Source organism: Acanthochromis polyacanthus, chromosome 19, assembly GCF_021347895.1.
Source record: "Acanthochromis polyacanthus isolate Apoly-LR-REF ecotype Palm Island chromosome 19, KAUST_Apoly_ChrSc, whole genome shotgun sequence".
In the NCBI taxonomy this organism is placed as follows: Eukaryota; Metazoa; Chordata; class Actinopteri; family Pomacentridae; genus Acanthochromis; species Acanthochromis polyacanthus.
The window spans coordinates 5,628,999-5,653,789 of NC_067131.1; the positions used below are offsets into that span (position 1 = coordinate 5,628,999).

Genomic DNA, 24,791 nt, shown 5'->3' on the forward strand with positions numbered 1-24,791 from the left:
GTTTTCAGAAACAGTAATTTGATCATTTTTTGCTGCATTTAAATTGAAAAAAAAATAATTATTTTGCAGATATTTGCTGTTATTTTCAGGTTTTGAATATTAGGTATGTATATATAAAATAAATATTACAATATTGAATATTGCATATTACGTCTAATATATAAAATATTTATATGTAAATATATTTACATATAAATAAAATATTTATATCTAAATATTTTACAGAATATATGCAGTATATACATATATTTATAAAACATTATGAGTATAACAAATTATATATATATATATATATATATATATATATATATATATATATATATATTCAAAAAACTGAAAATAACAGCAAATATCCAATTTAAATGCAGCAAAAATGTAATTTGATTTTAAAAGATCAAATTACTTTATTTCACTGATTTCATAGAATTGACAGTTTTGTTCTTTTTTTATGCAAACTGATGCATTTTTATTATTTTATAGGTTACTTCTTAGAATTCCTTATAAACATTTTTCTTTCCTATAAAAGCAAATATTGGTGAATAAATTATATTTGAAGCAAAAAAAAAAGTGATTAATTTCAGCTTTCTAATCAAGAAATGTGCCTTTAAATATACTGCAACCATCCAAATTACACAGAAACTTTTAAGAATACCAACAAAAACTAAACATGAGGGTGAGATTTGTTTTTTTTAATGTAAAAAAAATGTCTCTAAAAGCTGCATCCATTAAATTCAGGCATTTAAACATCGATAAATAAAGAAAGGAGGACGAGATGCAACACACGGACATTTATTCCAACAAACAGACATGAAATAAATACAAACCAGGAATAACAGTTCTGCAGTTTCTGAAGTGATATGTGTTCTGCTATTTCAAAATCAGCTCCTTCATGGATTATTCTCTCCACACGTTCAGCTAAATAATAAAAAACTGTTTAGTTACTTTAAGTGGATAAATGGAAACAATCCGTGGCTTCGTTCAGCTCCTTTTATTTTGTAATTTAACAGTCATAGCTGAGTGCAAATGTGCAAATCGTGTCGTATTTCCCCCCCCCAAAAAAAATCTTCTTTTAGCCACATAATCATTATTTCTGTCCTTCAGTTAATGATTCTACGTCGGTGTGACTCAACACACCAGCAGCAAAACTGATATTCTTTTATTCTCTGAAGCTCTTTTAGCAGAGAAACATTCCACAAAGTCGTCATATTTACACTAAATCCAGATAAACTTTTTCTTCTGTCTCTGATGTGTTTTGAGAATAAAGCTTAAATCAAACAGAAGGCACAATCAAAACCAAAAAGTCCAACATTTCAAGTGCTGTTTTCTGGATTTTTGCATGAAAGAAAACTTGCGCTGAAAAGTCGCGTTTCCAGAAAATCCTCGAGCAAGTTAGAAGCAAATGTTTGCAAAGTTGCTTTGGAGTGAAGAAACCCGGCGCCTGAAGGTGGCGCTAAAGGCTACATGGTCGGAATGAACAGAGTAGAAGAAGACAGAAACCAACCAAACTGGCTAAAAAAAAAATGCAAAAAAGAAGAAAAACCTTAGAAAGCTGGGGTCTATGATTTTTAAAAAAAAAAGGTCTTTAAGGAATTATTTTTAATGAAAAAAGTTGTAATTTTTCTGTCATATCAGCAGTTATGATGTGTTTAAATCTTTTGAGGCAAAAACAAAATTATTAAGACAAATTATATTCAAAAAAGGCGTTTCTATCTCCCATGAAGCTCATTTTGGAAAGAGTAAATTGAGCTGTTATTTTTCAGCAGTTTCTATTAACTTCCTCCGATGCCAAACTTCAAAAACATGCCATGGAAGCACGGCCGATTGCAGACCGTGAATCTTTTTCTGGTAAACGTGACGGTCGGAGGAACATACAGACGTGAGGACAGAACGAACCACAGCTCAGAGGTATTAAAGCGGCTAACGTTTGGCTGCTGTGTTTCTACGGTACTGAAGGCTGAAATCTGCAGCCGCTCTCCCTCCTAATGGCACTTGAGGTTAGACTTTGTGTAAAAAAAGCTAAATTCTTCAGTCCTGCAGGTCTCTCTCCAGGTATTTCTTCATCCGCTGGCAGCGAGGACAAGGAAGCCCGGCGGTTTTACAGGACAGATGGAACACGGCTTTACAGTCTTTACACCTGAGACGGAGGCACAAAGAGGCATTTAAACAACATCAAACTACAATTAAACATCATTTAGACACAAGATCCACCATAAAACTAACCACTGGAAGGTTCTAGACCAGGGGTGTCAAACTGGAGGACCACTCTCCTGCATGTTTCAGATCTTTCCTTCTTCCAACACACCTGATTCAAATGATCAGGCTCGTTATCAGGCTTCTGCTGAGCTTAATGATGAGCTGATCATTTGAATCAGGTGTGTTGGAAGAGGGAAACATCTAAAACATGCAGGACAGTGGACCTCCAGGAACTGAGTTTGACACCCCTGGTCTAGACTCACCTGTGGTCATTAGAAAATGAAACAGTTCTTCTGTTCTGCTGAAAACTTGTATCTGTTTTTTCTATATTTCATCAACAGAAGAATCTCCCTGGTTAGCATTCTGCACAAATTTCTCGCATTTCTTTGAGATAACTATCAGAATAAAAGTAAAAATATGAAGCAAAAGCTTTCAATACTGATGTTACAGCTGGTATTCTACATGTATCTTGAATTTCCCTCAGGATTAATAAAGTATCTGTCTATTTATCCATCCATTGAAAATAATGGGTTTATTATTAAAATACAACCTAAAACCTTCATAAAACTACAAACATGGTCCAGAAAACCCAATGTGACCTCAGAAAAGGTCAAATTAAAAGGTAAACTTAAATAACAGACAGTTGAAAGTAACTGTCATGAACATTCAGAGAAAATCAACCAAAATCCAGCGAATTTCACTGGATTTTGGTTGATTTTTATGTGAATGTTCTTAAGAAACATTTCAAACATTTCCTTTGTTCCACCAACAAATGTTCAATTTCCCAAATGTTGAAAATGAGGACATCAGAAGTTTCACTGTGAAAATATATTTTTTTTTCCACATTTTCAAACTTCGGGTCAACTTTGACCTGCAGGACGACTCGAGGGTTGACGCGCTAAAGGTGAACATCTGGACTGATGAGAATCTAAACCCTGAAGCTCCTCCACCCACTAATGACTCCTCTCTGGTCAAACCTGACCCACGGCTGATTTTAAAGACAATGAAACCTCGTCCTCCGCCTCAGCAGGACTGTTTTATCCACAGCGAACACCCGAGAAGCTCCTAACAAACACCTCCTCCTCCTCCTCATCCTCCTTGATGCAGCTGAAAGCAGAACCAGGAATCCAGAGATTTTTCTGGTGTTTTCTTTGGAGTTGACTCTTAAACTAGAGATAAAGTGCTTTCTGACAGACTGAGGTGACGGCAGGTTAGACGACATCCAGAGGAGGTGATCTGAGGACGACATACCGGGTGGTGCTGCCGAACTGGAAGGGGAAGATGATGTCGCTGGAGTGGCAGACCTGACAGATGAATCCTCTCTGGGTGCACAGATCACAGTGGAACACATGGCTGGAGGCGAAGTCCAGCAGAGTGAGCAGGAAGGTGGCAAACTGGCCCTCCGCTATCTGGGAACACAAACACAATAAAAACATTAGCGAGTTTAAAAATAGAAGGAGAGTAAAGAAACAGAATCCAGCAGGGAGGTTACCTGTCGTAGATCCATGACGCTGTACAGGTGAGTGGACTCCATCAGGTAGGTTCTCTGCCCCATTCTGGACGAAGAAATGAAGGGAATGTAGAATAAAATGATGAAATAAGGCAAAATATAACAGGGTTCCTGTAGCCTGGATGTTTAACAGCGTCTCATACAGCCAATGCTTGTTTTATAGAAGCCCGAGTCCAAAAGAATTCCACAAAATCAGTGAGGATAATCCATCCATCCATCTATTCTCTATACACCGCTTTATCCTCACTAGGGTCGCAGGGGTGCTGGAGTCTATCTCAGCTGACGCGGGTGAAGGCAGGGGACACCCTGGACAGGTCACCAGTCTGTCACAGGGCTACATATACAGACACACAAGCCCACTCACATTCACACCTACGGACAATTTAGAGCAGGGGTGTCAAACTCAGTTCCTGGAGGGCCACTATCCTGCATGTTTTAGATGTTTCCCTCTTCCAACACACCTGATTCAAATGATCAGCTTATCATCAAGCTCAGCAGAAGCCTGATAACGAGCCTGATCATTTGAATCAGCTGTGTTGGAAGAGGGAAACATCTAAAACATGCAGGATAGTGGCCCTCCAGGAATGGATCTTGACACCCCTGATTTAGAGTAACCAATTAACCTCAGCATGTTTTTGGACTGTGGGAGGAAGCCGGAGTGCCCGGAGAAAACCCACGCATGCACAGAGAGAACATGCAAACTCCATGCAGAAAGATCCCAGGCCGGGATTTGAACCAGGGATCTTCTTGCTGCAAGGCGAACGTGCTAACCACTACTCCACTGTGCAGCCCCAGTGAGGATAATGTGTCCTAGAATTATTTATTATCACACCAAAATTAATCTTTTCAACCTCAAAACCAACCGGAGAACTTCAAAGGTATGCTGTCTTTAGAAAAACACATTAAAATTTAAATAATTACACCAGTTGTCAGAGGGACAAACCGTCTGACGCTGAACTTTCCGACGGTACTTCATCCAGCAGATCTAACCTTAAACTCTTGATAAATAATACAAAAAATCTCATTTAAAAAAATCCCCAAAATAAACTGTTTGCTTCAACCTGATTTTGCAAAAAAAAATCCAAAATAAAATCTGTGCTGGTCTGTGCAGCTGAGACTGTTAAAGTAAAGGCCACAGAACAAAAATAAAAAAAAACCTTTAGACTGAACTGCAGGCAGTGTTTCCACAAAGCAGAGAGGAGACAGGTAGAGAAACTAATGCAAAACACAAGCAGGAAAACATCTGTTTCCAGTATAACAAAGAGAAGAAGATAAAGAGGAATGCTATAAAATGCTTTAAAAGGCAGAAAAAACAAAAGTAGTGAAAGATCTTCTCCAATAATGGTAATAATAAAAATAATAACGATGAAGAAGAAGAACAAAAAAACTACAAATCTACACTACAAAGAAACTACAAACATGGTGTATATAAATAACTTGACCTTAGAAGAGGTGAAATCTTCATTCACAGTAAAAAAATACATAGATGGAACTTTAAAGTGAGCAGGAAAATCTGAACATCCATCCTAAACATGCAGAAACACCTGTGGAATAACAGTGGACATGTTGATAAGTAGTCTAAGAAATTCTACTTTTATTTTGATGATTTCTGGTAGTTTAACTGGATCATAGTTCCATAAAGTCCTCTCTGAGTCCTCCAGCCTCTAGTCCTGGTGGTTCTGTTTCCATGGAGATGAAAAATGACCCTCAGTGATTAAAACCCCGACAGGAAACTCTCACCTGGCCTGCAGACTCTTGCTGGCTCCACTGCGACAGGTGAGCAGGTAGTCTCCCAGCAGACGGAGCCTCTCCCTCAGATTGTGGATCTGAGACATGGACTCCGAATGTTTGACCAGCTCTGGGTTCAGCTGCTCCAGGTTCAGCAGAGGCTCGTGTTGGACCTGGACCAGCAGCCAGACGGCCTTTTTAGACACCTGGACAGATAAATGAATAATATTTATACACCTGAACATGAAAAACCGGTTCCTAAGGTGTCTGAAGTATTTATAGCAGCAGAGGTGAAGAAAGAAGTCTTTAATGCTTTAATGCATCCTGACCTTCCAGTCTGACAGCATCAGAGTTTTACCCTGAACCACCCGTCTGATCCGCCTCTCTTCAGGTTCTTAATCTAACCTCAAGGACAGCAAACTGACCTCTGATTATCTCACTTCTTTATGAATTTGTTGCCTTCAGCCCCAAAAAGCACCGACTCAGGGCAAGAACTGTAGATCAGTACTTTTTAAAAATTTTTTATTTCATTTTACTTTCACTTTATCACCTAATATTCTGTCTTGTCTTCTTGTTTATCCCTTTAAATATCTAGCTGCTGGAACACCTTAATTTCCCTCCAGGGTTTAACCCTCCTGTTGTCTTCATTTACAGGAACCAAAAAATGTTGTTTCTTTGTCTGAAAAAAAAAATCCAAAAATTCAGCAAAAAAATTCCCCAAATTTCTGAAAATTTGCAAAAACCTTCAGGAAGAAAATTCCAATAATTCCTCCATTTCTTTTAAAAGTTTTATTTTAAAAAATCCCCCAAATTTTGCAAGAAAATTCTTGGAAATATTTTTTAGAAATGAGTAAAAATCTTCCCCCCAAAAAATCCTAAAAATATCAAAAGTGATTCCATGTATATCAGCAGAACTTCTATTTTCTTTAAGAACATTCACATAAAGTCCAGTGAATTTTCGCTGGATTTTGGGTGTTTTTTTGTGGTGAATGTTCTTAAGAAACATTTTTAACATTTCTTTTTCTCACCAAAAAACATTCAAAGATTTCCCAAAAATGTTGAAAATGTGGACATCAGAAGCTTCACTGTGAAAATAACTATTTTTTTCCACATTTTCAAACTTTAAAAAGGGTCAATTTTGACCCACAGGACGACACGAGGGTTAATAAAATCTAAGACGTCTTGAATCATGGGTAGGTTGATGAAATCTGGGATAGTAAGAGCTGGAAGAATCGTCTACTTGTGTGCAAAGTTTCAACATCCTTCCATGCTGTCTTCCTGCTGAAATATTCCATCCTATTTTCCTTACAGATTTCTATCCAATCAGACTTGTAGAGGATTCACCTCCTGTTGGCTGAAAGTCAGAATGCAGTATGTAAAAGTTTCAAAAGGCTCTGAAATGGTCAAACATCTCAGAATCTTACTGAGTTGACGTGGAATGACCCATTATGGAGCCAAAACATCCCAGAAAGTCTTTTTTTTAAACCTGTAGCCTCTCAATTTAACTCACATCCCATTTTTCACGTATTTATACTTCCCAAGATCAGTAAACAAACTGTATAAAGAGTCTGATAAGTTCTGGAAGCCTTCTGGTGTCGCTGCTGACCCGTTTCTCCTGATACCTCATCAACAGTACATATATATATATATATATATAGTAGTGATAATTGATGTCTACCTCTCGCTGTGTGAGGTCCCAGTTGTGCACCATGCGAGCCGGGATGATGGAGGTTTCTCCGCTGTGGCAGGACTCGCAGTAGTACTGACCAGAGAACTCACACAACCTGGATCTGCCCTGCGACGGACCGATCTGCTGAGGACAACCTGAAGATCACACAGAAAACACGACAAACTCACAAACACACGAAGCTAAAAGAAACACACAAATAAACTGGAACCTCCAACGGATTCAGCATTTCTAGTGATGAGGAAATAGCCCAAAGAACAATAACATTAGACGGTTCATAAAGTGGTTTACTGGCTCCGACAAGAACAGGAATCCTCTTTGTGTTCTAGTATAAAAACAGGAACATTTCATCCAAATAAATTCTCCTGCAGTCTGACCGCAAAGAGGAAATCAACGAGTGGTTCTTTGTTCACTAAATAACGGTGACTTGTTAACTCACAGCACGAGTTTGTGGTTTCCTCTGATGCAGATCTAGTTTCAGATCCCGGTCCTACTTTGAACATTTCAGTACCAAAGAACCAGTTTAAATGATTTATTGTGCTGAAAATAACAGTTTTCTAAGTTGATGCAGGATTAATTTAACCCTTTAAGCTTCAGTCAATTCCAGCCGTTTTCAGTACAAAAAAATCGCTAATATTCTATTTTTAAATAAAAAAATTACGAAAAATACGGGGAATATTGGACGGGCATCGCGAGGTGCATTTCCTTGAAAATGACCGATTCGGGGATTTTATACCGACTTCAGGACATGTTTTGGATAAAATAGTTTACTGGCTTGTGTCATCTGATGTAAAAGGTTGGATTATGGCCGTTTTTGTGGAATCTTTTTTTTTGTGTGTAATAATAAACCCGGAAATGTGAGTCGCGCTGTGTGCGTTGAAGCCGTGTATAGAGAACGGATGGATGGATATTCGTTTTTGTCGGACAAATGTGTTTTTCTCACCCGCTGTGGTAATCACATCTGAAAGTGGTTTATACCGGCGGATTCATGAGAATCTAAGCTTTCCATCAGCGTATAGTGTTTGTATAATCGTGTTTGCAGCCGTCGGACATTCTTGAAATTCCTATGCAAATTAGTAGGTGTACCGCCGGCGGTACACTGAAGCTTAAAGGGTTAAGCCAAAAAGGTAGCATTTAGAGTGACTCATTCGGTTCATCTACAGATAAAATGTAGATTAGACTGAAGGCACACATTTCCAAAAACAGAACTTGATACTTCTTTGCATGAAACAGCTGAAACTTTGAAAGAAAGAAAGAAAGTTCAGCTAGAGGGACTACAGATCCTGTCTATACCTGAACCTGTTGAGCTACCACAGTGTCCCAGCTGAATGTTTTTAAGAGAAACAATGATGGAAAACTGAGAAGTTCTCCTTGAACACTGCAGGTTTACCTGCACATTTGAAGTTCTGTGCGTCCAGTCCTTTCTCTGAGGGAACCGTGCACAAATGAGCCAGAAGAGCTCCGTCCTCCTTCAGTCTGTGCTGCACCAGTCTGTGGAGGTTTCCAGATAATCCTAACCGTGCTGCAGTTGGTCCATCAGAACCTCCTTCCTCTCCGCTCTCCAGGTACGAGTCCAGAGCTCCTCGGATCAAAGCCCTCCAGGACCGAGCCTCCTCTTGGTTCTCCGCTCGCAGTCTGAGCGTCTCCCTGACGGTCAGGAGCTTGAAGAAGGCCGGACCTCCTAGAGAGACGTCAGGAACGATGTCTCGGACGTCCTCGATGGGAAACGTCAGCCGCAGCAGCTTTCTGCCACCCTGAACCCTGAAGCCCTTCAAGGCCTCCAAGGAGAGAGAGAAGACCAGCGGTGACCACGTCTGAGCTTCAGGATCTATGGACAAGTACAAAACTGCTTCTTTGATGGAGTCTGTTTCTAAATCCGCGGTCCGAGTCCAGTCCACGTCCTGCAGAGGAGGAGTCTCCGGTCCTCCATTCATGTCAGAAGAAGTCAGTCCTTTCTCAGGGCTGGAAGGAGCCGAGGACGGAGAAGAAACCAGACGATCATCAACCCCGTTCTCACCGGTGGGCTGCAGAACTTCCCACTGCTCATCCGTACGAGGCGCCGGTCGGCATTTGTTGACGGCCTCCACGATCCGGTCCACCCAGTCCTCGGCTTCACCGCGATTCGCCGCTCGGAGGGAAACCCGCTTCCCGGGAAACACCAACTCAAAGCGTCCCTCGGATGACGTGATCCGAGCGTCTTCACATCTCAGCAGAGAGCAGTTATCGTAACACGTTCTCTCTTCGGAGTTCAGATAGAGACGGAACTCAAAGGGAGACAGCTCGCAGTAATAATCCCTCCAGATCCCCATCGCACCACGACGCTCCAGGTGACCCAGCTTCAGAAGACCTCGGAACGGGTTGGACAGACCTGAAGGACGGACAGATGGAGAATCAGACAGAGAATCAGCATCAAGGGTTTCACATGATCTCTGACATGGTTCCAGTTCGAGGAAGAGCGAACAGCTTTTAAATGTAGTCTAACCTGTTCTACACTGAAACACGTCTTTATATGAAAGAAAGGATGAAAGAAAGACAATATCCCAAGTCACACAATTCATAAGCCAGACACTGTAAAAACAAAACAAACTGTTGCATATTCAACTTTCTGATTTTATAACTTCATTCAGCAGAAACTGACACCAGGGGGCGCTGTGTGATAAAAATGCTGTTTCCACAGAGAAGCAGGACTTTATATTAAAGTGAAAAATGAACCTTCAGTGAGTAAAAGAGTAACAGAAGCAGCTTAGGTTTCAGAGTTAAAGTGCAGTAAAAGACACTAATAAAAGTCTATTGCCTCCATGGAGGAAGAACAGACACAGTGGCTGGTGATGTGGTTGAATAATGAGTGAGATTTTACAGAAGTTGTTCCTGGATGACTGCCTCTATCATCACAAAGAGCTGAAGTAGTTCTCTGTTAAAACACACCAGTACCCAAGTTTCTCATTTAAATCTCTGCTCATTCTGACCTTTTAATAACCTGTCTGACCCACTCAGGTGAGAAAGAAATGACATTTTATGAGAATCCAGCCTAATCTGGTCACACCCTAAACTCACCGATTGTGAAGTGGGTCAGCTCAGTTTTAGGTGTGGTTAAAGACTCAGGTTTCTAACGCTGCAGGGTTTTTCTGGTTGTTGTTCAACTGAATTCTTTGTTCTCTCTCGGCTGACCAGGTGTGGTCAGGTGAAGGTACCTGTGGACTAGAAATGCTTTAAAGCCGCGTTTTAACACATTCATTCCTGTTTAGTTGGTGTTTGTTCCTTTCTGTCGACCTATTTATGGTCGTAATGTGTGAAAAAAACGGCAATGCAGCAGTTAAGGCAGCAAACAGGACTGTTAGTTAGTAAACATGATGAAAACACTGAGCTTTGAGCCTTTAACACACTTATTAAACCTCACACAGTGTTTATGAGTAACGATGAATTTAAACTAGTTGTACATGCAAGGACGGCGTCATCACTGTAGAATAGTCTGACTGCACCTCGATTTTACTCAGATAAAATGGAAATCTGATTTAGTAAATGAAAAAACTTAACCAATGATACTGGTGAAAAAAAGAGTAAGAAAGAAAGAAAGAAAGAAAGAAAGAAAGAAAGAGAGAGTAAAAAATACACACATATATATATATATATTAATAATAATGTATATATAATAATAGCTATTTGTATACTTAATATTCATAATTTTTGCTCTGGGTTTTTTCTTTACTGGGGAAAAACAAAATAAGGAAATGCAAGAAAAACCCTGAACTCAATCTGCTGAATATTCAATTTTCTCTTGTGAAATGTCAAAAAAAAAACCACTTTCATAGATGTCATCTTGGTGTGGGTTTACTAAACAGCTGCTAAAGCACAAAAAACTACCAACAATTCTCAATTATCACACAGTTCCTGCTTCTAGAGATGTAAACCAACCAAAAATGATGACAAGAACTATTCCCCTGAGACAGTACTGGTGGCCTAAAACTCAGTTTATGATAATATATCACAAAGAAAAACAAGAAATGCTCTGATTTGGACAGCAGAAAATTATTTTTGATTGAAAAATGACTAAAAATAATGAATCAAAATGGTCAACTGATGAGCCAAATAAACTTCCAGCTCTAATTAAACATCTCCTACTGTTTTTAACTGTGTGGTTTGATGAAGTTTTACTCTGAAAACGTGGCGATGCTGTAGAGTACCTATCTGTCTGCGATGGACCACACTGGGAGGAGACTGGGGGGCTTCGGTCTCAGCTGGGAGGGCGGCAGGAGGAACTTCATCGCTGTCAGGAACCTCTTCCAGGTGAGGCTTGTAGATGTCGTCCTCAGAGATCCAGGAGTGAGAGTGCTGCAGAGAGAGTCGGAGGTCAGAGATGCTTTCACTGTAAAACACGAGTTTAAAACCAGGTTCACCTTAAACACAGAAAGATCTGAAAGAGCAGAGTCATGGTTGTGGAAAACAAACTTCCTGTTTAGTCATGTGTCTCTGCAGAGAAAGAGCTGTTAATAATGACCTCTTTCTGCGTTAAAGGTCACACAAATCAGGCTTTGCTCATTTTTACAGAACTGTTGGCACGTGGCAACAACAATAAGGATCATCTATTCAGGGAACATATTCGGACATTTCCTGTTCCTGTTGGAAAATCACATCAGGGTTTAAGCTGCTCACTGAGGGGTTCATGGTGCAGGAGAGTATCTTTATGTACTTTTATCCGCAAAACTGCCACAGGAGCAGTTTCACTTCAGACCTGTCTGACTGTAATAAATATTCTGACAGCAGCGAGTGAAATCTGTCGAAGTGAGACTAACGTGACCTCTCAGGAGGGAAAAAATAACAGCCACAGTTTTCCATGAATTACTGAAAAGCTCGTGCTGATTTTCCACCACGACTCGGTGGTTTCCAGGAGTCTAATGTCCCGTATGTCGTTTCCGCAGCGGGAAAACCCAAAAAACTATTCAGGGACCATTCTGAATGTTTCCCGTTTGTAAAATCCACATGAATCAGAGTTTTTATGAACTGACAGGAGAAGGTAGAAGACAAGGACTTGGGCTACATCCACACTGACAGGTTTTGACCCTAAAATAGCGTTTTGAAAGAAAAACGACAAGCGTTTGAGCTCTATTTCAGAAAAATATAAACGCAGCACTTTTGTTTTTGCTCCCATTTTTTATGAGATTAACTCAAAGATCTAAAACTTTTTCTACATACACAATATCATAATTTCTCTCAAACATTGTTCACAAATCTGTCTAAACCTGTGACAGTGAGCACTTCTCCTTTGGTGAGATAATCCATCCCACCTCACAGGTGTTCCATATCAAGATGCTGATTAGACACCATGATTAGTGTACAGGTGTGCCTGAGACTGCCCACAATAAAAGGCCACTCTGAAAGGGGCAGTTTCAGAGTGGCCAAAGGAGAAGTGCTCACTATCACAGATTTATGAACAATATTTGAGAGAAATGGTGATATTGTGTACGTGGAAAAAGTTTTAGATCTTTGAGTTCATCTCATAAAAAATGGGAGCAAAAACAAAAGTGTTGCGTTTATATATTTTTTGAGTGTCTAAAATCCAGCCATCCTCCTGTTACAGTCCTGCTTTTGATGGCATCTCACATGGGAATGCTACGACGCATTTTAAATCTTTTACACAGAGAATAGTGGACTAAAGCTGGACTTAAAAACACTATTTTACAAATTAAATTACATCAACTGTCAGAAAAATCTCAATTTCCCCTTAATTGTTAGGTCCTGATCATAAGGGTTTCTGAAAGTCTGTTTCAGGGCTTCTAAAACACATGAGAAGGGTGGACAAAAGGTGGAAACAGAGCAGAAGTTTTGCATTTCAGATTTAATCTGTATTAGTGTGGATGAAGCCTGAAACTCCTGAGCATTTGTGTCCTTGTCAGCCTAAAGCTATTTCTGAGATACTTACAGACAGAGAGTCTGAGGACAGTTTTCTGCTCAGGATGCTTGTAGAGCGACGGACACTTTGATGTTCTGGAGTTCCTGAGGTCGTAATCTCAGTTTGCTTCTCCTCCTGGATGTCCTGAACCCCAGCTAGTGGTGTTTCCTCCACAGGTTCACTGACTGAAGACAGCTTGTCTGTGGACAGCTCTGAAGACAGCTCTGAGGATAGCTTGTCTGAAGACTGCACATCTGAGGACAGCACGTCTGAAGGCCGCACATCTGAGGACAGCACGTCTGAAGACTGCACATCTGAGGACAGCACGTCTGAAGACTGCACATCTGAGGACAGCACGTCTGAAGACTGCACATCTGAGGACAGCACGTCTGAAGACTGCACATCTGAGGACAGCACATCTGAAGACAGCTCTGAGGACGGCATGTCTGAGGAGGAACCATTACAGACTTCAGGAGGCTCATCAGACGGCAGCAGCTCAGGGGTTGTTGGTGGAGGCTCCGAGTCTGAGTTTGGGAGCTGGTCCACGGGGTCCTGGGACGGTGTAGGAGGACCCTGGCTCTCGCTGTCGGACCCGCTGAAGATGATTTCAGAGAACTGATCAGGACCGGAGCTGGAGACGAACGAGTCTTCACGCATAGAGTCCTGACTGCAGTGGCCGCTCTCCCGGAAATCAGCCAGCAAGCTGCAGACAGAAATGAACCTTTATTACCATAAAGATGTGGGTTATTATGTTTATCATTAACTACGTCTAAAGTTTAACCCTGAAAACACCAAACACACTAGAGGCTTGAAAGGCGTGTTACATTCAAAGATTTATGTTTTAATTCGTCATAATTAAATTATTTATTGGAGCCAGAAACTGTAAAAATCCTGTCAGGAAAAATAACCAAGTTAAAATTCATGACATTTCACCTAAATCACTTCATTCTTGTTCAAAATTTCCCCCCCAAATGAAGCATTTTGCTTTAAACAGAGTCTGTAGAAAATAAAAAAAACGTTCTGTGGTGTTCATTAGTGACGGGAGGTCATGTGACCAAAAATCAGGGAGTTTCAGGTGGGTTCAGGTGAGGAAACTTCCTGAGGAGCAGGTTGTTGGAGATCCCTCCAGCATGGTGAAACCTCTTCCTATAGTTAATGAGCTAAATATTGTATTATAAACTGTAATATTCAATTAACTGCAGTACACAGAGACGCTGTGGTTTGTTCCAGTTTTAGTGACATCTGTGGAGAAATGTTGTGCATTCTTGATCCAGGTTGTTCAATTCTTGTTAAATAAATAACATAGACCTGACTTTTTCATAGTTTTTTTAACTGTCTTACAGCGTAGAAGACAGTTCTGACTTCTTCCTCCTAGTCATGGTTCTTCTGTTTCTATAAAGGTGCAGGACTTTACACAAAGTGAAAATGAACCCACAGTGAGTAGAAATGCGACCAGAGCTAAACATGTCCAGAAACTGCCTGGAGATGAGAGGTAATTGAGTAAATAAAGTTTCTGCTAAAATTTACACCATTAAGAGTCTGTGAGCTTCTGAAACTACTGTGGCTGGCAGTAATGAAAATAAACAGCACCATTCATTTCCAGAAATAAAAAACATCTTTGAGAGCAAAACAGTTGTTCACTTGCAGTTTAAAGATGCACTGTCTCAGTGTTCCAAACATTACAAAATTAAAAAAGCATTCAAAGTTTAAAGCCCGTTTATATGGAATTCAGGACTTTTTCATATCTCCTAACAACTGAATTCAAAGCATTTCTGAAGTGAAAACCATAAACTGAACTTCTGTGGGTGAAAATGCTCAAAAACTGCCCAGGATTCAGAGGGTTCAGACATATTATTTGGGGGTGTTTCATGGCCTAATTTCCTAAAAAAAATCCAGTTAAAGACTAAAACTAACAACAACATCATTCTATAAACAGCTCAGATATCTCCTGAAACAGCTGGAAACTGCAGTTTAAAGGTAAACCTGACTGAAGCAGGAGAACTTGGGTTTATTTAGGAACGTTTCCAGCCTGAAAAATTAACACACATTTGGTGCGCTGGAGAGTAGAACGATTCACTCAGAATAAACTACAACTGCTTGTGTTCATATTAATGAAGGAAGACACCCACCAGGGCAACAGGATGACCACTGAGGGGTTTTTATTCCTATTTAGACCCCAGAAGGCCCTGAGGATGGAGATAAATCCAGTGTTTTGGTATTTTAATGGGTTTTCTTTCCATTAGTAGGTTAATCACTTACTCTTTCTGTGGCCTCCTGATGCTGACATTAATGGGCGTTTCCAGGTCACATGAGGACCACTGCTCTCCTGTCGGGCTGCGAGGGTCCTGTCCCTGCAGAAGACTATCAGAGCTGAGGCTGGAGGACAGCTGAGATGATCCGGTGGTATCCAGGCTTAAATTAGACGAGTGGATCCCAGTCCTGTCTGATTGAAACACACCCGAGCTCCTCCCCATCGAAACCGGACATCCTCTCTGAAGATCCAACGCGTCAGAAGAACCCGACGACTGAGACGCCGTGTCCCAGACCTCCTTACACACGGACCTGGAGGTGGAGTGGTCTCCTCCGTTCAAAGGCAGGTCCAGAAGGTCGGCCTGGGACAGCGGGCAGAGTCCGGCCAGAGCCAGAGGCGTGGTGGTCCATTCGTTGAGGACGGCCGACTTGTAGGACAGGCTGAAGGTGAGGGAGGCCAGACCCTGGAGGTAGCTGAGCAGGACCTCTCGCTCCTCAGCGTTCAGCAGCAAGGCACTGGGCTGGTAGTGGGCCCGAAGCTGGGAGTCTTCCCGAAACAGCGACGCCAGGTAGCACTCCAGGAGGCCGTGGTTGAGGGCGAGACGCAGCCAGGCCCGGCAGCGACCCACATCGGTGCCCACGAAGCTGATCTTCTCCAGCTCAGTGATCACGTCACTGGAGAATCAACAGAGAGACTTTAGAAAGAGTTTTCAGACAATAAAGTCAGCAGCACTGACTAAACTGATGGTTATTCTCTCAATATATTGAATGTCTGACCTATAAAACACCAGAATTTCCCTTTAATTGAGAATTTTGTCAGATCAATAATGAAAAATTCTAAGATCTTCGGTTAATAATCATATATGGAAACAAAAACCAGTGAACTGTGGCAGATAGAGAACGTGCAATCTGTTAAAGTTTTTAATTTGTGCATGAAAAATGTCTTCAATAATTGGACAAAGAGTTGCTGATTAATTTCCTGTTGGACAACTGATCATTTCAGCTCCAACAGCAGCTGATTAACCGTAAACCTCTCAAACGTTTTGAAATGTTGCAAACATATATATATATATATATATATATATATATATATACACTGAATTTCCCTTTAGGGATGAATAAAGTGATTCTGATTCTGATAAAATAATCCACATGGTGTCATCTGTAGTCTACAGGGCTTTAAACAGAGTAGAAGAAGCTGGAAACCAAAGTAGTCAATACCTAAAAAACCTGGAGGGAGAAGAAACAGAGAAAGCTTTGGAATTTACAAGACAAACATGTCCTGGAAAGTGACATATTAGACCAGACCGTACAGAGGATTGTGGGTCAGAATGGTCAAATAAACCACATCGATTTGCATACTGCAAAATCCAACCAGATATAGTATTTTTTGACATACTATGTATTGGTACAAGGTAAAACTTCCTTCTGGTGTACTATACTGTATGGATACTGGAATGCTTCCCAACCACATAAAAATTCAGAAAAGACAAAGAAACGAACTAAATGTTGGCAACTACGAGCAAAAAAAAAACAAACAACTGTATTTAGGAGCTGTGTTGAGTTGGAAAAGTTGTAATTATTCTTTTATGTCTGAAATTTCTTACACTTTGTGGAGATGAAAACACTAGAAGAACCAGCTGATCAGTCATGTCAACAAAATTCACTACATCAGAACTTTTCCATCTCTCATGAAGCACATTCACTCTTTTTCACGCCTTAAATAAACATAGAAACTCTTCAAATTCTGCTGTTTCCATTAACGTTTAACTAACTGAGTCCTCTACACAGAAGCCCAGCTGCTATGTGACTGTGTTCTGGTTCCAACCTACCGGTGGGTGACGGTCTTCAGGAGGCTCCAGAAGAAAGGCTGAGGGAGGCCTCCTCTGTCCGGTTTCCTATTTCGACCTCCGGCCTCCGAGCGGATGAACTTGGCCTTGATGCCGTGGATGAAGATGGCCTCCAGGGCGCAGCAGAGGAGGTTAGCGTCTCCATCTTCACTGGTGACCACAGCGTCTGACGTCACGTATCGCTTCTGCAGCGCTTTGAGGGACTGAGCCAACTTCTCCTTAATCTACGAGAAAATATACATAAAGGCAATAAAGCATCTATCTCTATCCATTTATATGGGACGAGGAGATTAAAACAAGCTTCCTCATTTCTTTTTAATAACAGGCTCCGATAAGAGGCAGGTTGATAAACTGGAAATCCTTCCACTGTTGGCCAGAAATGTTTTATAAGCTCTGATGAAAGCTGGCTGCACATTTTCTGCATTCCAACCCACAGAGTGATGATTAAAAGGTAGATGGATGTTATGAAGCATGGTTACCTGATGTCACCTGAGACTGACTGTCAGCTGATGTGGAAATAAACAGAACATGAACGGAGAAGAACCAACGTTGTGCAACAGGTTGCAGAATAAAAACTTCTCTTTAGCAGCACTTAAAAGTTCAGAAGTTCTTGACATTGAGCACTGAAGACTCTTCTTCTGCTGTGCTTCACACTTGGCAGGACCAGAGCTTCAGAGCAAATTAAAACCTACAGGACTAAAATCCTCACGGTTCTTTAACCCTTAGATCTCTCAGTGGGTTTTCACAAAAACACACTGATTCTTATACGGGCCATTTTTAAACAGTTTAGGACCAATCTCTGGAGCATCTAAGAGTTAATACAGCAACCAGCAGCGTGATCTGGATTGTCAGAAAAACTAAAATTTTAGTACAAACGGGGTGTGAAAAAGGGCTGCAACTAATGATTATTTCTATTGTCCTTTTTCTGGTTGATTATTTTCATAAATAATCGATTAGTCTGGTCGATAAAATGTCATAAATTGGTGAAAAAGGTTGGTCAGTGTTACCCAAAGGCCGCCATCAACGTCCTGTTTTAACTAGAACCCAAAGATATTCAGTTTATCGGCACAGAGGAGGAAAAAAACAGAAAAAAAACATAATTAAGAAGATGGAATAAGAGGATTCAGAGTTCTTTATCTAAAAAAAGTACTCAAACCGGTTACTGAATTATCAAAATAATTGATGATTAATTAATTAATCCTTCAATTGCAGCTTGAGGATGAAACACAAAAATAAAACCAAAAAGGTGTGAATGAGCACTCTGGTCAATAATCTGTAAAAGTTAGTAATCTAATTAGCTCAGACTGAGTAATATTTACATTTCCCTTTCAGCAAACATTAACAGGAAAACATCTATAGGATCATAAAATCCGTCTTTTATCCACATTTCCGTACCAACATTGGTCTAAAAATCATCACAGAGAAAAGAAAAGTCACAGTTTGTGTGCAAAGAAATCACCAAACGTCCTTCTAGTTTCCTTTGTCCTTCAATGTCGTATCGATTACAAACTGAAATGTCCCTGAAAATAAAACTTTAGTACAAAGAAGACAGAGTCTGTAACGCTTAAAACTAAGCAGCTGTAGTTTAGTTTGTTGCTTCCAGGAGTTTGTAGGAGTTTTTCCTCTGAGTTAATTGAAAGTCTGCAGCATCAAACAGCAGCGGGATCCAAATGATCGTCTCAAACAGAGACTGCACATTTACACCAGCAATAACTGTATTGTTTACATAAAATCATAAATTATTCTCAACATGAAGATATGATTAATCAGACTCTGACAATAATTTAAACTATTAACTTTTCTACATCTCAGACAGGTGAGCCGACACCCAGAATTACAGGTAAAAATCACAGTTTAAATCATTACATTTGCTGTTCTGCATCGTGTTATTTGACGTACTGTTCAGTCTCACATGCAGGACAAATTTTACAGAATAAACGGCTAAAGTCTGCTATTATTCTGTCCTGCTGCTGGTTGTCCTTTAACTCTCTCATTTACAGGCCGTCAGACTGAATCCTTTTATACTGAACTCTCTATAATGAACTCAGACTGAAAGATCACAGCGCTGACAGTGGAGGAACCCTGAGCACAGTTGCAGCAGTAAAATTACAACACATGCCAGTTAAATGTCACAACCAAAGAGCCCAAAAAATGGAGCTCTGCAGAGAAGAAACCAGTTTGTGGTTTTACCTGTTTGACATCTGTAGCCTCAGGTGGCATATCTGGGGTCTGTGTGGCTAACATGTTGCCTCCTGGGAAGGTTCAGTCCCTCATGGCACGCTGAAACACAAAAACAACATCAGACTAACCCAGCAGGAAACCTGTAACTCACCGCTGTAGAGCCTCCATCTGACACACAGGATGATAAACAAGATACCCAGTTAGACAACCTGACATGTGACAATGAGGAAGCTGCTGTTCATCTTCATCACTTTGTGTTGTCATTACATTTTCCATCACAGGACTGGATTCTGTGGCATATTTTACGGTTCGTGCGAGTCATGTGAGGTCTGATTAAAGAGGCCGTCTGCAGGGAAGTAGCTGCAAACTAACTTCCCTAATCTAAACAGCCCTCTGAGAACAAATCAGGATCTAAGCAGCACCAAACACTGATTCTCTGACAGGACAACACCCAGATAGGGTTCATTTAAAGACCTTTCAGTGCCAAGATATGAACAGAAACAGGTTTACTTAAAACATTAGTAGCCAAGTGGTGCTCAGAGTCTATAAGCCAGCCAGTCTAAATACATTTCTAATCTCTACAACCAATTCAACCGCCATTAAGTTCACTACTCTGAGTCACTCACGCCTCAAAACCAAACAGTTTTTGGTGATTGCAGCTCGGCTCTTTTGAAGTCACACCTTTGCTTTCTTTGAGTTTAGTTCTTTATGAAGCCGCCCACCTCATGTCCACTTTCAGTTTCTTTTTAAAAACCCTGCTGCAGCCTCGATTTACTGAGTTTCTTATTTTACTTTCTCTTTTATAGTTCTACCTCTTTGTTAATTTTTGCTAGCATGCTATATATTGGCTATCCTTCTATGCATTTGTTTTTACGTGACTTTGTCAGTTTTCTGTGATTTTTGTTGCTTCTTCCATGTATTTACATTATCGTCAAAAGTTTAACGTCACTTTATGTCCTTATTTTTGAAAGAAAAGCAATTTTTTTTTCCAATGAAGATAACACTAAATGAATGATAAATCCAGTCTAGACACTGTTAATGTGGTAAATGACTATTCTAGCTGGAAATGTTTAATGGAATATCTCCATAGGGGTACAGAGGAACATTTCCAGCAACCATCACTCCTGTGTACTAATGCTACATTGTGTTAGCTAATTGATGATTAGAAAACCCTTGTGCAATTATGTTAGCACATGAATAAAAGTGGGAGTTTTTGTCTGGGTGATCCTTCTGAATGGTCGTCTATTTACACACGTGGACAAAATTGTTGGTACCCCTCAGTTAAAGAAGGAAAAACCCACAATTCTCACTGAAATCACTTGAAACTCACAAAAGTAACAATAAATAAAAATTTATTGAAAATTAAATAATCAAAAACAGCCATTACTTTTGAATTGTTGATTAACATAATTATTTTTAAAAAAACAAACTAATGAAATAGGGCTGGACAAAAATGATGGTACCCATAACTTAATATTTAGTTGCACAACCTTTTGAGGCAATCACTGCAATTAAACGATTTCTGTATTTGTCAATGAGCGTTCTGCAGCTGTCAACAGGTATTTTGGCCCACTCCTCATGAGCAAACAGCTCCAGTTGTCTCAGGTTTGATGGGTGTCTTCTCCAAATGGCATGTTTCAGCTCCTTCCACATATGTTCAATGGGATTCAGATCTGGGCTCATAGAAGGCCACTTTAGAATAGTCCAACGCTTTTCTCTCAGCCATTCTTGGCTGTTTTTGGCTGTGTGTTTTGGATCGTTGTCCTGTTGGAAGACCCATGACCTGCGACTGAGACCAAGCTTTCTGACACTAGGCAGCACATTTCTCTCCAGAATGCCTTGATAGTCTTCAGATTTCATCGTACCTTGCACACTTTCAAGACACCCTGTGCCAGATGCAGCAAAGCAGCCCCAAAACATTACTGAGCCTCCTCCATGTTTCACCGTAGGGACCGTGTTCTTTTCTTCGTATGCTTGGTTTTTGAGTCTATGAACATAGAGTTGATGTGCCTTACCAAAAAGCTCCAGTTTGGTCTCATCTGTCCAAAGGACATTCTCCCAGAAGCTTTGTGGTTTGTCAACATGCATTTTTGCAAATTCCAGTCTGGCTTTTTTATGAGTTTCTTTCAGCAGCGGTGTCCTCCTTGGTCGTCTCCCATGAAGTCCACTTTGGCTCAAACAACGACGAATGGTGCGATCTGACACTGATGTACCTTGGCCTTGGAGTTCACCTTTAATTTCTTTGGAGGTTGCTCTGGGCTCTTTGGATACAATTCCAACGATCCGTCTCTTCAATTTGTCATCAATTTTCCTCTTGCGGCCACGTCCAGGGAGGTTGGCTACTGTCCCGTGGGTCTTGAACTTCTGAATAATATGAGCCACTGTTGTCACAGGAACTTCAAGCTGTTTAGAGATGGTCTTATAGCCTTTACCTTTAAGATGTTTGTCTATCATTTTTTTTCGGATGTCCTGGGACAATTCTCTCCTTCGCTTTCTGTTGTCCATGTTCAGTGTGGTACACACCTTTTCACCAAACAGCAGGGTGACTACTTGTCTCCCTTTAAATAGGCAGACTGACTGATTATGAGTTTGGAAACACCTGTGATGTCAATTAAATGACACACCTGAGTTAATCATGTCACTCTGGTCAAATAGTTTTCAATCTTTTATAGAGGTACCATCATTTTTGTCCAGGCCTGTTTCATTAGTTTGTTTTTTTTAAATAATTATGTTAATCAACAATTCAAAAGTAATGGCTGTTTTTGATTATTTAATTTTCAATAAATTTTTATTTATTGTTACTTTTGTGAGTTTCAAGTGATTTCAGTGAGAATTGTGGGTTTTTCCTTCTTTAACTGAGGGGTACCAACAATTTTGTCCACGTGTGTATGTTTTCTCTCTGCGTTTTTTCTGGATGTGCAGCTTCTGGTCCCACCAACACATCCAGATGTTCTGCTGTTTGTTGTCCTTCTGTTTATCAGCTGTCCTTTTCTCCTGTTTTCAGTCACCTAAACTACCAAGGCAGATGCTGCAGGGATGAAGAGTTTTGGGGAAAATGACCAAATTGAATTACCTCTGTCAGATACTAGAATTGCAATTTGATTTTTGAAGAAATATAAAATAAAAACACAAATATTGAAGTGTTACCACATGAGACAGGGTCAACAGTGAAAGGAGGAAAGCACTACACGTCAATATAAATTGTAAGTCTAGCCTCCATAAGCATAAATCCTGTAATGCTGTCTTTCAGATTTGCAGATTGGACCGTTGTTAATTAAAGTTTTGATCTGAAACTGATTATTGTTCAGGTCTTGATCATCCTGATGGAGGGTTCTGGATGTTAAAGGGTTGTTTCTCCTCTCCTCTAAATTTTATATAATATTGTAGGATCTTTGTCTTCATATCTAAAGTAGTAACATCAATAGGTATTATATAGAAAGATATATTAGTATTTAAGTTAGTCAGGTTAATTTGTCTTGCAGAAAATATTCAAAGGTATTAATCTGAACTTTTCAGTTTGACAGATAAATATGTGTGATACATAACCTTAAAGGGTCTTAAATATTTGAATTAGTCACGTTAACTAGTATTTAATATATAATACTAGAGGATCTCAACCTAAGTATATAAACTAGTATTTTATATAAGATACTACAAGGTCTTAACGGACATTTTTAGCCTGGTTAGTCTGCATAATGTAGAATATTCAGGATTCTTTACCTTAATATTTAAACTTGGAAGGTAAAATCGTGATGTCAGCCTAATCTATAAATAGGAATCAGTTTTGGTTTAACAGTTGTTTGGATAAAAGTGCTAAACAATTCATGTTAACTTGATTTAAACTGCTAATAGAGATTTCAGCTTCAGATTTGGGCATTTGTCTACATTCAAGCCCGACAGGAAGCTCTTGTCGGGGTTGACAAGCGGCTCAGTCCCGACCCGAAGCCTAACATCCAACCCAAGACAGCCTTATATCGTTATTATAAATACAATAATATAAAATATACCCATATCAAATTCCTGCTGATTAGCTCAGTGTGTTAGCTTCCTTACCGAAACAGGTCGGCTAACTTCCATTAATGTCACAAAAACCAGCCGTGTCTTCTTTAAAACGTCCTAAACTCGGTGTCCGCACGTTGAAGGCTCGTTAATCCGTACAGTCACTCTCCATGGCTTCTGTTAAAATATCGAAAAACGGAGAAAATATCAGAGAAAATGATCATTTAGTCCGATGAGATACGCTCTAAGTAAGCACTGATGCATCATGGGAACCAGTCCCAACCGTTGATGCCTTCAGGCTCTGCGACAAATGTAGAAAAAACTTCCCACCGATCATCTACGGACTGATTATAAACGTTATTTTTTTAAATGACAAACATTAATCTATTGTATTATACGTAAATACTAGCATAACAACAGTATAAAACACACAGATAGAGCCTCAACTGGCGTTAAACCGAAGTAGCAACAACAGTGGTGCCGCAGTAGAAGGTGTGATTTACGGGTGACACCTAAAGGCAGCGCAGCTTTGGAGGCGTGTTGATGTTTTTCTCGTCCAGTCTATGGATGTTTCTCAGTCTGCTGACATGTGAGAACTTCATGTTCCAGCACCAGGACAGAAAGGAAAACACACCAGGATCATCTTACAACAAGCTGAAATATTGTTAAAGGTAGATATTTTTCACATATTTATGTAAAACGAACTGATCCTAAAATAAACTTTTCTTGTGACAAAAACAAACTTCTCATGTTGCAACAGTACCTGGTAAATACATGGTAAATAACTGGTACATCCACGGTAAATACACAATAACTAAATTGGTAAATACATGGTTAATACCTGGAAAATTCCCGATAAATACATGGCAAATAGTCAGTGAGAGTTTTGGTTTGGAGAACTTTGTGCTTTGAGGAGATTTATGAACGAAAGGTAAATCCTTCAGAAGTGAGACTCAAACTGGGTGGAAAAGTACACAAATTTCTACATTTTAGCTGTGTATATATTATATATTGTTCATGTAGAGGAGAAATTGTGAGAAGGAAACACTCTTAACTGCACCTTTTCAACAAAATAAATGCAGTATAATCAGGAAGATATTTAAATTAAAGTCAGTATAATAGTTTTGTTTCCAGTGTTTATACTGTTTTTATTTTATAAGTCTATTATCCTGGTTAAACATGTAATTAATATGATTTACAGGTGGCTTTTGTACATAAAATGAAGAAATAATCTCTTTTGCTGCTATCCTGCCAGTTATAATCTTGAAAATATAGTCGTTTTTATTGTCGTTATTAACATTTCAGTCACTGCAATGACTTTAAAACAGGTGAAAAACTTCAATATTTGAGATGAACTGATGCTTTTACGTAGTTTTAGTCATTAAAACTGGTTATTATTTGTGGCACAGAGCAGGTAAAATGACACAGACAATGTAGGACAGAGTAAATTCAAATTTCTGAAATGTATTCCCATGTTCTGAAGAAAAATTGAGAAGATAAATGTCA

At 39.8% G+C, this 24,791-nt stretch overlaps 1 protein-coding gene across 1 annotated transcript; it reads right to left on the minus strand.

Moving 5' to 3' along the window:
- Positions 1–773: 773 nt before the first annotated feature.
- On the minus strand, positions 774–23,575 carry plekhm1 (pleckstrin homology domain containing, family M (with RUN domain) member 1). Its single transcript, XM_022214752.2, has 12 exons — positions 23,340–23,575; positions 19,296–19,385; positions 17,088–17,329; positions 15,265–15,930; positions 13,036–13,708; positions 11,300–11,447; positions 8,509–9,486; positions 7,110–7,255; positions 5,444–5,637; positions 3,686–3,749; positions 3,445–3,602; positions 774–2,134 (listed from the first exon to the last, which is right to left on the minus strand). Exons 2-12 carry the CDS (start codon positions 19,347–19,349, stop codon positions 2,026–2,028), a joined length of 3,432 nt encoding a protein of 1,143 aa, XP_022070444.2. The 5' UTR covers positions 19,350–19,385; positions 23,340–23,575; the 3' UTR covers positions 774–2,025.
- Between the last annotated feature and the right edge of the window lie 1,216 nt (positions 23,576–24,791).

What these genes read in the sequence shown, in the direction of transcription:
- plekhm1 (XM_022214752.2), bottom strand. Translation starts at nt 19,349, where the DNA reads ATGTTAGCCACACAGACCCCAGATATGCCACCTGAGGCTACAGATGTC. An exon ending in ATCAGGAGGCCACAGAAAGA is followed by an intron (nt 13,709 to 15,264) that starts GTAAGTGATTAA and finishes TTCTGTCTGCAG; the next exon opens with CTTGCTGGCTGATTTCCGGG. An exon ending in TGTCCTCAGACTCTCTGTCT is followed by an intron (nt 11,448 to 13,035) that starts GTAAGTATCTCA and finishes CTCTCTCTGCAG; the next exon opens with CACTCTCACTCCTGGATCTC.